The sequence below is a fragment of the Pecten maximus genome, chromosome 4 (assembly GCF_902652985.1).
Source record: "Pecten maximus chromosome 4, xPecMax1.1, whole genome shotgun sequence".
NCBI lineage: Eukaryota > Metazoa > Mollusca > Bivalvia > Pectinida > Pectinidae > Pecten > Pecten maximus.
The window spans coordinates 12434223-12447560 of NC_047018.1; the positions used below are offsets into that span (position 1 = coordinate 12434223).

General features: G+C 40.6%; 1 protein-coding gene across 1 annotated transcript in view; it reads right to left on the reverse strand.

Moving 5' to 3' along the window:
- LOC117325269 (general transcription factor 3C polypeptide 3-like) overlaps nt 1–13338 on the reverse strand; it is a 54621-nt gene that overhangs the window by 18576 nt on the left and 22707 nt on the right. Inside the window, exons 20-26 of the mRNA XM_033881380.1 lie at nt 13131–13217; nt 11053–11151; nt 10490–10565; nt 9513–9637; nt 3537–3624; nt 3162–3232; nt 1002–1122 (exon numbers count right to left, since the gene is read on the reverse strand). Of these exons, the coding sequence (XP_033737271.1) occupies nt 1012–1122; nt 3162–3232; nt 3537–3624; nt 9513–9637; nt 10490–10565; nt 11053–11151; nt 13131–13217 (657 nt within the window). The 3' untranslated portion in view covers nt 1002–1011. The remainder of the gene's footprint in view (nt 1–1001; nt 1123–3161; nt 3233–3536; nt 3625–9512; nt 9638–10489; nt 10566–11052; nt 11152–13130; nt 13218–13338) is intronic.

Sequence of the window (13338 nt, forward strand, 5' to 3'; positions counted from 1 at the left end):
AACCAATCTAATTAAAATTTGAGATGTTAATAAAATAACTATATCCCATTGAGGGTCAAGTAAGGATGAACTTTTGAATTGACCAATCAAATTGCTAATTCCAGAATCTTAGAGTGAATTTGGTCTGGCGAAATGAATTGCATAGACAATATGAATCATATTTGTTTGTTAAGTCATTCCAAGTGACATATGCAGTTATCTGCAAGTGTTTACAAAACAACTTAATGTGTGTGACATTGTCAAACACAATTTCGTCTTCTTAGTGAAGAAATGTTCATCCTGACATGACTCGTATGGGATGTTTTTAGATGTCCATACGCCGATACGGAGTAGATAATGAACATCGAATTTTCAATAGGCTGCTAATATGATATTAAATACAAGCAAACAAGCTGCTACTGGTTACGCTGCAATAAGAAGAAGTGAAACTTTTTTCTATACAAATATCACATATTACATTGAAATTCAGAATGCGTTTTAATTCTAACAAATCCCTATTAAGTTAGACGTCGAGGAAAGTGTTCTTCACTTTTGATACGACCCCCGAAATCTGCCTAGTACGTCTCCGTCTCCGTGCACGTAGTCCGCGTACGTCTATAACTGGAGATGTCTAAAATGATGACTTGAATTAAGCCTCATCTTTCACTTCTTTCATTACAAAGTCAATGATTTATTTTATCAGAGGAATAGAAGTAATCACTATAACCATCTAACAGGTTACAAGTATTGTCAATGATACTGTCACCTCTGCCAACAGAGATAAGATGAGACACATAATTCACTTTCTCATTCATCTATCTACGGTGGTTTCTGGTGATCAACCGTTTCTTCCTGTGTCACTTATCAATTCATGTCCAAAGCAGTAGAACTATTCTCACAATTTTTTCTTTTTTTTTTCTTTCTGCAAGTTTAATCAAAACTATCCCCCACACTTTTATATCTTCTAATGAAATATAATAATACATCAAAAATACCGATACAAGTAAAATAAAGTGACTTACTGTTCATATGTCATATGACAAGGTACTTGTTGACGAGGAGGGTGGCCAGGTCATGGGACTCACTGGTCTGATAAATCAGGGACAGATTGTAGGCAGCTTCATAGGTAAGATCCAGGATACCCTGTAACATTATATACATTAGGGGGACACCAAAGGGGGATGTCAGGTCCAGGATACCCTGTAACATTATATACATTAGGGGGACACCAAGGGGGGAAGTCAGGTCCAGGATACCCTGTAACATTATATACATTAGGGGGACACCAAGGGGGGATGTCAGGTCCAGGATACCCTGTAACATTATATACATTAGGGGGACACCAAGGGGGGATGTCAGGTCCGGGATACACTGTAACATTATATACATTAGGGGGACACCAAGGGGGGATGTCAGGTCCGGGATACACTGTAACATTATATACATTAGGGGGATGTCAGATCCAGGATACTCTGTAACATTATATACATTAGGGGGACACCAAGGGGGATGTCAGGTCCAGGATACCCTGTAACATTATATACATTAGGGGGACACCAAGGGGGGATGTCAGGTCCGGGATACACTGTAACATTATATACATTAGGGGGACACCAAGGGGGGATGTCAGGTCCAGGATACCCTTTAACATTATATACATTAGGGGGACACCAAGGGGGGATGTCAGGTCCAGGATACCCTGTAACATTATATACATTAGGGGGACACCAAGGGGGGATGTCAGGTCCAGGATACCCTTTAACATTATATACATTAGGGGGACACCAAGGGGGGATGGCAGGTCCAGGATACCCTGTAACATTATATACATTAGGGGGACACCAAGGGGGGATGTCAGGTCCAGGATACCCTGTAACATTATATACATTAGGGGGACACCAAGGGGGATGTCAGGTCCGGGATACCCTGTAACATTATATACATTAGGGGGACACCAAGGGGGGATGTCAGGTCCGGGAGACCCTGTAACATTATATACATTAGGGGGACACCAAGGGGGATGTCAGGTCCAGGATACCCTGTAACATTATATACATTAGGGGGACACCAAGGGGGGATGTCAGGTCCGGGATACCCTGTAACATTATATACATTAGGGGGACACCAAGGGGGGATGTCAGGTCCAGGATACCCTGTAACATTATATACATTAGGGGACACCAAGGGGGGATGTCAGGTCCGGGATACACTGTAACATTATATACATTAGGGGGACACCAAGGGGGGATGTCAGGTCCGGGATACCCTGTAACATCATATACATTAGGGGGACACCAAGGGGGGAGTCAGGTCCAGGACACCCTTTAACATTATATACATTAGGGGGGACACCAAGGGGAGATGTCAGGTCCAGGATACCCTGTAACATTATATACATTAGGGGGACACCAAGGGGGGATGTCAGGTCCAGGCTACCCTGTAACATTATATACATTAGGGGGACACCAAGGGGGGATGGCAGGTCCAGGATACCCTGTAACATTATATACATTAGGGGGACACCAAGGGGGATGTCAGGTCCAGGATACCCTGTAACATTATATACATTAGGGGGACACCAAGGGGGGATGTCAGGTCCAGGATACCCTGTAACATTATATACATTAGGGGGACACCAAGGGGGGATGTCAGGTCCAGGATACCCTGTAACATTATATACATTAGGGGGACACCAAGGGGGAGGTCAGGTCCAGGATACCCTGTAACATTATATACATTAGGGGGGGACACCAAGGGGGGATGTCAGATCCAGGATACCCTGTAACATTATATACATTAGGGGGACACCAAGGGGGATGTCAGGTCCAGGATACCCTGTAACATTATATACATTAGGGGGGACACCAAGGGGGGATGTCAGGTCCAGGATAACCTGTAACATTATATACATGAGGGGGACACCAAGGGGGGTGTCAGGTCCAGGATACCCTGTAACATTATATACATTAGGGGGACACCAAGGGGGGATGTCAGGTCCAGGATACCCTGTAACATTATATACATTAGGGGGACACCAAGGGGGGATGTCAGGTCCAGGATACCCTGTAACATTATATACATTAGGGGGACACCAAGGGGGGATGTCAGGTCCAGGATACCCTGTAACATTATATACATTAGGGGGACACTTTTTTAATTAGGTATGTCATTTACAAACTTACATCTGGGTCTTCTAAAACTGGCTTCATATCCAGCACTTTCCTGTAGTAGTGTATGGCAGCATATGTCAAACCTGAAACCAAACCAATTTTAATGTAGACCTTGATCCTTGATAACTTATATAATTATGTAATGTATTAATAAAGTTAATCAAGATCATGACCTCGTCTTCAGTGGGACACAACAAGTCATACATTGCCATTATCAAAATGTATACAAATCTTGGGTGAAGCAGTTACTAGTTAGTGAACAAAACACATGGCCAAAATGCTTTTATCAACAGTACCAGAAGAAATGGATGTCTATAGGACTATGAATGCAGTTGGATCAACTTGTTCTACTTCCATCATGGAGAATTGTATGGAAAGCCGACTTACCTAACTGGTGGAGAGCTCTCCCAATATTGAAGTTAGTTTCCTGACACTCTCCTCGTAGTTCTGCATAGTTGTGTAGAAACACCAGGCCCTACAAAATCACAACAGATATAATCCAGATTACCTATCACCAGTGGGTCATCAGTGATGGAAATGTCTGACAAGTAATCACTGATGAATTTCAGGAGTTTTAATAAGTGTTTTATCTACTTAAATTTTTTCTGTTCATAGTACATTGGTTCAACATTATATATGTCAGCTGTTCCTTTATTGATATTAATATCCAACATCCATATGAATCATTTTTAATTAATCCATATGAATCATTTTTAATTACACAATAACGGTTGGTAATACCACAGTAACAACTGGTTATTATTGATTATCACTACTTTTTATATTTAGTTAAAAGTCATAATGTATACCTTGTCATAAATCCAATTCCCTACATTTAAGACCTAGAGAATAATATGTATGATTCTGATGAAGTGAATTGTTGTAGAACGATTCTGGCAAAATGAATACAATACTGAGATTTTGATGAAACAAACAAAATTAATACAAAATAACTGCCATTGATTGCTATAATAAAAAAGATATAACTTTTACGGTTCAGCTCTTTGGCATAATACGGACAGATAGAGATCATATTGAGATAATGAGAACATCCTGTATGCAGCTGATAACATTCTACCCACACATTGTTTTCTCTGTGGTGAATCACTGCTGGTCAATAAATCCCCCCTCCCTTCAACATGAATAAAATTGTCTCTATCAACAATGTTCAACTTCTACAATACTGTAAATGGTATTTAAAAAAAAACAAGAGGCCCATGGGCCTTAACGGTCATCTGACAAACACTTACACTTACAGCAGGGACACACCCCTCAATCCAGCATTATTACCATAAATTATTTATCGCAGCCAGTTATGTTTTAGATCAAATTTGGTTTTTATCCATTTAGCTTGTCCAGGAAGAGCAGCATCATAAAGCAAAATTTTAGCCAAGTTCCCATTTTTGGGGCATGCCCCTCTGTCCCAATGGGTCAGACAAGACTCATTTATATTAATTAGGATTGCCTTTCCCCAATGATGTTTCATACTAAATATGGTTGTAATCAATTAAGGCATTAAGGAGGAATTGCATTTTAAAGAAATGTTTAACCTAAGCGCTCCTTTTGCCCCATCTTTTTTTCCCCAGGGGTCAAACCTGTCTCATTAAAAAATATGATTGCCGTCACCTTATGTTTCACATCAAATTAGGTTGTAATCCACCAAAAGGTTAGGGAGGATTAGGATTTAACAGCAAATATTCACCAAAGTTCCCCTTTTGGGGCCCTGCCCCTCAGGCCCCAGGGGTCAAACTAGCCTCGTTTATGTAAAATATGACCACCCTTCCCAAAGGATGTTTCACACCATATTTCGTATTAATCCACCCAAGGGTTAGAGAGAAGTAGGATTTATAGCAAAAATTCACCAAAGTTCCCCTTTTGGGGCCCCGCCCCTCTGGCCCTAGGGGTCAAACCAGCCTCATTTATATAAAATATGATTGTCCTCCTCCAATGATGTTTCACACCAAATTTGGTAATAATTCACTATGGGGGTTAGGAGGAGTAGTATTTTAAAGCAAAATTTCATCAAAGTTCCCCTTTTGGGGCCGCGCCCTTCTGGCCCCAGGGGCCACACCAGCCTAATTTATATAAAATATGACCACCCTCCCCCAATGATGTTTCACACAATATCTGGTTGAAATCCACCAAAGGGTTAAGGACGAGTAGGATTTTATAGCAAAATTTCATCAAAGTTCCCTTTTTTGGGCCCGTCACTCTGGCCCCAGGGCTCACACCAGCCTCATTTATATAAAATATGACCACCCTCCCCCAATGATGTTTCACACCATATTTCGTATTAATCCATCCAAGGGTTAGAGAGAAGTAGGATTTATAGCAAAAATTCACCAAAGTTCCCCTTTTGGGGCCCCGCCCCTCTGGCCCTAGGGGTCAAACCAGCCTCATTTATATAAAATATGATTGTCCTCCTCCAATGATGTTTCACACCAAATTTGGTAATAATTCACTATGGGGGTTAGGAGGAGTAGTATTTTAAAGCAAAATTTCATCAAAGTTCCCCTTTTGGGGCCGCGCCCTTCTGGCCCCAGGGGCCACACCAGCCTAATTTATATAAAATATGACCACCCTCCCCAATGATGTTTCACACCATATCTTGCTGAAATCCACCAAAGGGTTAAGGAGGAGTAGGATTTTATAGCAAAATTTCATCAAAGTTCCCCTTTTGGGGCCCGCCCCTCAGGCCCCAGGGGCCACACCAGCCTCATTTATATAAAATATGACCACCCTCCCCCAATGATGTTTCACACAATATCTGGTTGAAATCCACCAAAGGGTTAAGGACGAGTAGGATTTTATAGCAAAATTTCATCAAAGTTCCCTTTTTTGGGCCCGTCACTCTGGCCCCAGGGCTCACACCAGCCTAATTTATATAAAATATGACCACCCTCCCCCAATGATGTTTCACATCAAATTTAGTTGTAATCCACCAAAGGGTAAAGGAGGAGTAGGATTTTATAGCAAATATCCACCAAAGTTCCCTATTTAGGGCCGGCGCGGCCCCTCTGGCCCTAGGGGTCAGACCAGCCTCGTTTATATAAAATATGATTGTCCTCCTCCAACGATGTTCCACACCAAATTTTGTAATAATCTACTTTTGGGTTTTGGAGGAGTAGTATTTTAAAGCAAAATTTCATCAAAGTTGTCTTTTTGGGGCCCCGCATCTCTGGCCCCAGGGGTCACACTAGCCTCATTTATATAAAATATGACCACCCTCCCCAAATGATGTTTCACAACATATCTGGTTGAAATCTACTAAAGGGTTAAGGAGGAGTAGGATTTTATAGCAAAATTTCATCAAAGTTTTCCCATTTGGGGCCCCGCCCCTCAGGCCCCAGGGGTCACACTAGCCTCATTTATATAAAATATGACCGCCCTCCCCAAATGATGTTTCACAACATATCTGGTTGAAATCCACTAAAGGGTTAAGGAGGAGTAGGATTTTATAGCAAAATTTCATCAAAGTTCCCCTTTTGGGGCTCCGCCCCTCAGGCCCCAGGGGTCACACTAGCCTCATTTATATAAAATATGACCGCCCTCCCCAAATGATGTTACACAACATATCTGGTTGAAATCCACTAAAGGGTTAAGGAGGAGTAGGATTTTATAGCAAAATTTCATCAAAGTTCCCCATTTGGGGCCCCGCCCCTCAGGCCCTAGGGGTCACATCAGCCTCATTTATATAAAATATGATCAACCTCCCCAAATGATGTTTCACACAATATCTGGTTGAAATTCACCAAAGGGTTAAGGAGGAGTAGGATTTTATAGCAAAATTTCATCAAAGTTCCCCTTTTCGGGCCCCGCCCCCTCAGGCCCCAGGGGTCACACCAACTTCATTTATATAAAATATGACCGCCCTCCCCCAATGATGTTTCACACCAAATTTAGTTGTAATCCACCCAAGGGTAAAGGAGGAGTAGGATTTTATAGCAATATTCACCTAAGTTCCCTTTTTGGCACCCCGCCCTTCTGGCCCCAGGGGTCAGACCAGCCTCATTTATATAAAATATGATTGCCCTCCCCCAATGATGCTTCAAACCAAATTTGGAAGTAATCCACCCAAGCGTTAAGGAGGAGTAGCGTTTTGAAAGAAAAAGTTTACGGACGGCGCACGGCGCACGACGCACGGCGGACGGCGGACGACGACGGACGAAGCACGATGACTATAGGTCATCCTGACCCTTTGGGTCAGATGACCTAAAAAGAGGCACAGATGACATGCATTGCTCACCTGGGTATCTTAATAATAATAATAATCTTTTCAAAGTATTCCCACTTTATACATTCTTAACAATACATTTCTGTCCCGCTTTTCATTACCAAAGGGGACAAAGGTCTCCCTTTTGGCCATGGATCCTGTCTTTCATTACTAAAGGGGACAAAGGTCTCCCTTTTGGCCATGGATCCTGTCTTTCAATACTAAAGGGGACAAAGGTCTCCCTTTTGGCCATGGAGCTTGCCTTTCAATACTAAAGGGGACAAAGGCCTCCCTTTTGGCCATCAATCCTGCATTTAAATACTAAAGGGGACAAAGGTCTCCCTTTTGGCCATGGATCCTGTCTTTCATTACTAAAGGGGACAAAGGTCTCCCTTTTGGCCATGGATCCTGTCTTTCAATACTAAAGGGGACAAAGGCCTCCCTTTTGGCCATCAATCCTGCATTTAAATACTAAAGGGGACAAAGGTCTCCCTTTTGGCCATGGATCCTGCATTTCATTACCAAAGGGGACAAAGGTCTCCCTTTTGGCCATCAATCCTGCCTTTCATTACCAAAGGGGACAAAGGTCTCCCTTTTGGCCATGGATCCTGCATTTCATTACCAAAGGGGACAAAGGCCACCCTTTTGGCCATGGATCCTACCTTTCATTACAAAAGGGGACGAAGGTCTCCCTTTTGGCCATGGATCCTGCATTTCATTACAAAAGGGGACAAAGGTCTCCCTTTTGGCCATGGATCCTGCCTTTCAATACTAAAGGGGACAAAGGCCTCCCTTTTGGCCATCAATCCTGCCTTTCATTACCAAAGGGGACAAAGGTCTCCCTTTTGGCCATGGATCCTGCATTTCATTACCAAAGGGGACAAAGGTCTCCCTTTTGGCCATGGATCCTGCCTTTCAATACTAAAGGGGACAAAGGCCTCCCTTTTGGCCATGGATCCTGCCATTCATTACCAAAGGGGACAAAGGCCTCCCTTTTGGCCATGGATCCTGCCATTCATTACCAAAGGGGACAAAGGTCTCCCTTTTGGCCATGGATCCTGCCTTTCAATACTAAAGGGAACAAAGGCCTTCCTTTTGGCCATGGATCCTGCCTTTCAATACTAAAGGGAACAAAGGCCTTCCTTTTGGCCATGGATCCTGCCTTTCAATACTAAAGGGGACAAAGGCCACCCTTTTGGCCATCAATCCTGCCTTTCAATACTAAAGGGAACAAAGGTCACCCTTTTGGCTGTGGATCCTGCCTTTCATTACCAAAGGGGACAAAAGCCTCCCTTTTGGCTGTGGATCCTTCCATTCATTACCAAAGGGGACAAAAGCCTCCCTATTGGCCATGGATCCTGCCTTTCATTACCAAAGGGGACAAAGGTCTCCCTTTTGGCCATGGATCTTGCCTTTCATTACCAAAGGGGACAAAGGCCTCCCTTTTGGCCATGGATCTTGCCTTTCATTACCAAAGGGGACAAAGGCCTCCCTTTTGGCAATGGATTCTGCCATTCATTACCAAAGGGGACAAAGGCCTCCCTTTTGGCTGTGGATCCTTCCATTCATTACCAAAGGGGACAAAGGCCTCCCTTTTGGCCATGGATCCTGACTTTCATTACTAAAGGGGACAAAGGCCTCCCTTTTGGCCATGGATCTTTCCTTTCATTACCAAAGGGGACAAAGGTCTCCCTTTTGGCCGTGGATCCTGCCTTTCATTACCAAAGGGGACAAAAGCCTTCCTTTTGGCCATGGATCCTGCCATTCATTACCAAAGGGGACAAAAGCCTTCCTTTTGGCCATGGATCCTGCCTTTCTTTACCAAAGGGGACAAAAGCCTCCCTTTTTGGCCATCGATCCTGCATTTCTTTACCAAAGGGAAAAAAAACCAAACTTTTGGCCATGGATCCTGCATTTCATTACCAAAGGCGACAGCTGTTTTCCATTTAAGAGACAATTGTTTACATCCATTTGGCAGCCTGTCGGCCATTTTCTCATCCCAATTAACTCAAAATTGTGAAGTTTGAGAAATATCCTTCAGGACTTCTCATTAAGAAATAGTGATAACAAGGATTAATTATGAACAGACAATGGACGTTGAGTGAATGGAATATAGAATATATCAAAATTAGAAGTAGTAAATGGCCTACCTGAGTCAGCAGAAAATGTTTCTTAGCAGAAAACTTCTGGGCAGCCAGATGTATGAAAGTCAGCCCAATACACAGACTGACTAGGGGGTCTTTAGGACAAGTCCTTAGAACTGACACATACTCCCCTGTAAAAAGATCACCTTACAATCATCTCCCAATTACATACTAGCATTATATGTTATTATGATCTATAACTATCATTCTTTAATGTAATGACAAGCATACAAACACATGCACCAACTGAATTCTTGTTTACCAGAAATTGGAATCGCTAGACAAAATACAATTCCAGATGTTACAAAAAATGGTTTTATTTTGTGAAAAATTCTTCAAACTTTCAAACAAATGTACCAACTTATAAAACAATACTTACCTATTGTACACATTTCCAGATGTTGGAGTAAACAATACTTTACCTATTGTACACATTTCTAGATGTCAGTGTAAACAATACTTACCTATTGTACATATTTCTAGAAGTCAGTGTAAACAATACTTACCTATTGTACACATTTCTAGATGTTGGAGTAAACAATACTTTACCTATTGTACACATTTCTAGATGTCAGTGTAAACAATACTTACCTATTGTACACATTTCTAGATGTTGAAGTAAACAATACTTTACCTATAATTGTACACATTTCTAGATGTCAGTGTAAACAATACTTACCTATTGTACACATTTCTAGATGTCAGTGTAAACAATACTTACCTATTGTACACATTTCTAGATGTCTAAGTAAACAATACATTACCTATAATTGTACACATTTCTAGATGTCAGTGTAAACAATACTTTACCTATAATTGTACACATTTCTAGATATCTAAGTAAACAATACTTACCTATTGTACACATTTCTAGATATCTAAGTAAACAATACTTTACCTATTGTACACATTTCTAGATATCTAAGTAAACAATACTTTACCTATTGTACACATTTCCAGATATCTGTGTAAACAATACTTACCTAAAGCATATTTGTATGTCCCTGATAAAGTTGCATTATGTCCATTCAACAAGCAGATGGCAGTATGGTCCGGATGCTGCAAATACATGAAAGGTTTCAACTAGATGTGTGTATTGATATCAACTTTGAGAACATCTACCTATCCCATAAGACTCCTACCTACTTGTTTTCTGTAGATACTCAAATAGCTGACAAGTCAGAAAGGGACCCACAATGTCCTTCTCTACACCTGTGCTAATCTTGAGAGTTACATAGCAAATGCCACTAACAGAACTCAAGTTACTGTGCAATTTTTTTTTTCTATCAATAGTAACTGACCTTGACCCTTGACCATCACACTAGAAAAGCTGTCCAAAACAAGGTCTTTCTTGAGAAAGCACTGGATAAAGTCTGAGAACAACGAGTTAAACCGATTGCCTATACTATAGTAACAGTGGCCCTATTCCAAGCAAGCACTTTCTTTGAGAAAGAACCTGATTTTTGAGTGCAATCAGCCAAACAGAATTTGAAATATTGTCCATGGACTCTTTTTTTCTGTAGATATAATAATAGTTTGTACTTACAGACAGAAGATAGCGCAGACAGAACTTGTTGTATTTGTTTTCTGTAGAGAGTGTCAGCAGCTGGTTTAGTAGATTCCAAACTTGATTCTTATCCCCTTCCTATAAATACAACAAGAGGCCCAATAGGCTTGAATTGCTCATCTGCTTCTAGAGCAACTTTGAAGTTGATCTAGGTCATCTATATACAGATACTAAGTGATGCTAATTACCACTTTACTAAATAATCAGAGAAGGCTAGATATTCATAAAAGTAAATTTTGTAAGCCTTAATTCCAGCATACTATTGGCACAATAGCAGGTCTGGGGAGTCTGTTGGCTACCAAGAAATCAATGTTTAAAGATTTTTGCCTATTTGACGCCTGTGACCTTGAATGTAAGTCAAGGTTATTCATTTGAACAAACCTTATAGCTCTTAATCCTCGTATGCTACCGACCCAATATCAATTCCCTGGGTCTCTTGGTTATTAACAATTTGATTGAAAATTTAACCCTATTTGACCCCTGTTACCTTGAATGTAGGTCAAGGTCAATCATTTGATCAAACTTGGAAGCCCTTCACCCAAGCATACTTCAGGCCCATTATCAAGTGCATGGGCCTCTTGGTTAAATAATGATTGCACAATCTAGAAATTTTCAAAATGGTGTACTACCTGAACCAGAAGTGCTATCGAAAAGCCAAAGGCATCAAAATCATTGGAATGACATAAACCGCATCGTTCTAAAAGTTTTGAAAAATTGGTGACCTTTCACCCCATAGTGACCTTTTTTATTTGACCTCTGACCTTAACAGTTTTAATGAGAAAAAATTAGCCCAAGACATCATCTACAAATAATATGATTACATGACCTCTGTATGCTGTATGTTTGAGTTATGCCATTTAAAACTTTTTAGGTACAATGTCATGGAGGCCATATTGGATTTAAGATAGACCCTAAAATAATAAACTTAATCATGACCATCTCATAGGCATGTTATAAAAGTTTGTGCTGAATCTAACTGATGGAACATGAGAAGAAGTTTAAAATGTGAATGGTTGGCAAACTCAAAGATCAAAGGAAATATCAAAAATGGCATACCATGTTAAAGGCAAATGTTACTGAAAAACAAAAGACATCGGAATAACATACTGCATCAATCTATGAAAGAATTTTTGAAAAATGTTGAAAAATAGATGAACTGAACCTCTTAACAAGTCTTTTAATTAAACATATTTTGTATTTACATGACATGGTTAGCCCCGAAGATATTCTACAAATAATATGATTGCATGAACCCTGTTAATTCAATGGTTTTCAAGTTATGGCCATTTAAAAACTTTTTAGGTAGGACGTCATGGTGGCCATATTGGATTCTTGACCTACTTCATAAAAGATGACCACATCCCTTTGACATATGCCATCCAACAGAACAGAAACAATAGGTCTTTTCACCAGTTGGTGAAAGTCCCTAATTATTGATATGTTATTTGAAATGAAATAGCTTATGTTCATTATGGAGAAAACTTCATGAATAACAGGATCAGAACAGCCTCTATAAATAGGATAACAAACTTCAATTATCAAAATCGAAGATGGCAGCCTGTCGCCCATGTTGTTTTCCAATCGGTCTCAAAATGCAATATGCAAAAGAAGGGACCAAGAGGAATTTACATAAGAAATTTGAGAAAGATCCCTTTAGTACTTTCTAAAAAATAGCACCAACATACCTCAATTTTCAAGATCCAAGATGGCCACCTGTCGGCCATGTTGATATCCGATCGGTCCCAAAATACAATATGCACAACTACAGACCAAGGGAAACTTACATATGAAATATGAGAAAGATCACTTTAGGACCTTCTATAAATAGTGATAACAAGAATTGTTTACGGAAGGACGGACTGATGGATGGACGGACGGATCACAGAAGCAGGGCAATTTGAGTAGCCCACTATCTGATGATGGTGGGCTAAACATACAGAATCAAAAAAGCTTCTATAAGATACAGGATCAATACAGCCTCTATAAAAACAATGGAAATCCTGGTGATAAATGTGTGATGTTTGATAACTAGTTGTAGTATGGTTTAGGTAACCTACCTTCTGGCACATCTCACGTACAAATGTGAAAGCCATCAATCCATTTTTTGTCATGATACAGGCCACCAAACACATGAACTCTGCTTGCTGTAAAACAGATTCCTTTCATTAATCACTTGAATACATAGGGATAATAAACATGACAGTATACATGCAAATGCACATGTCTCATTAATTCCTACAGACATGCAAATCTATATACTGTTCT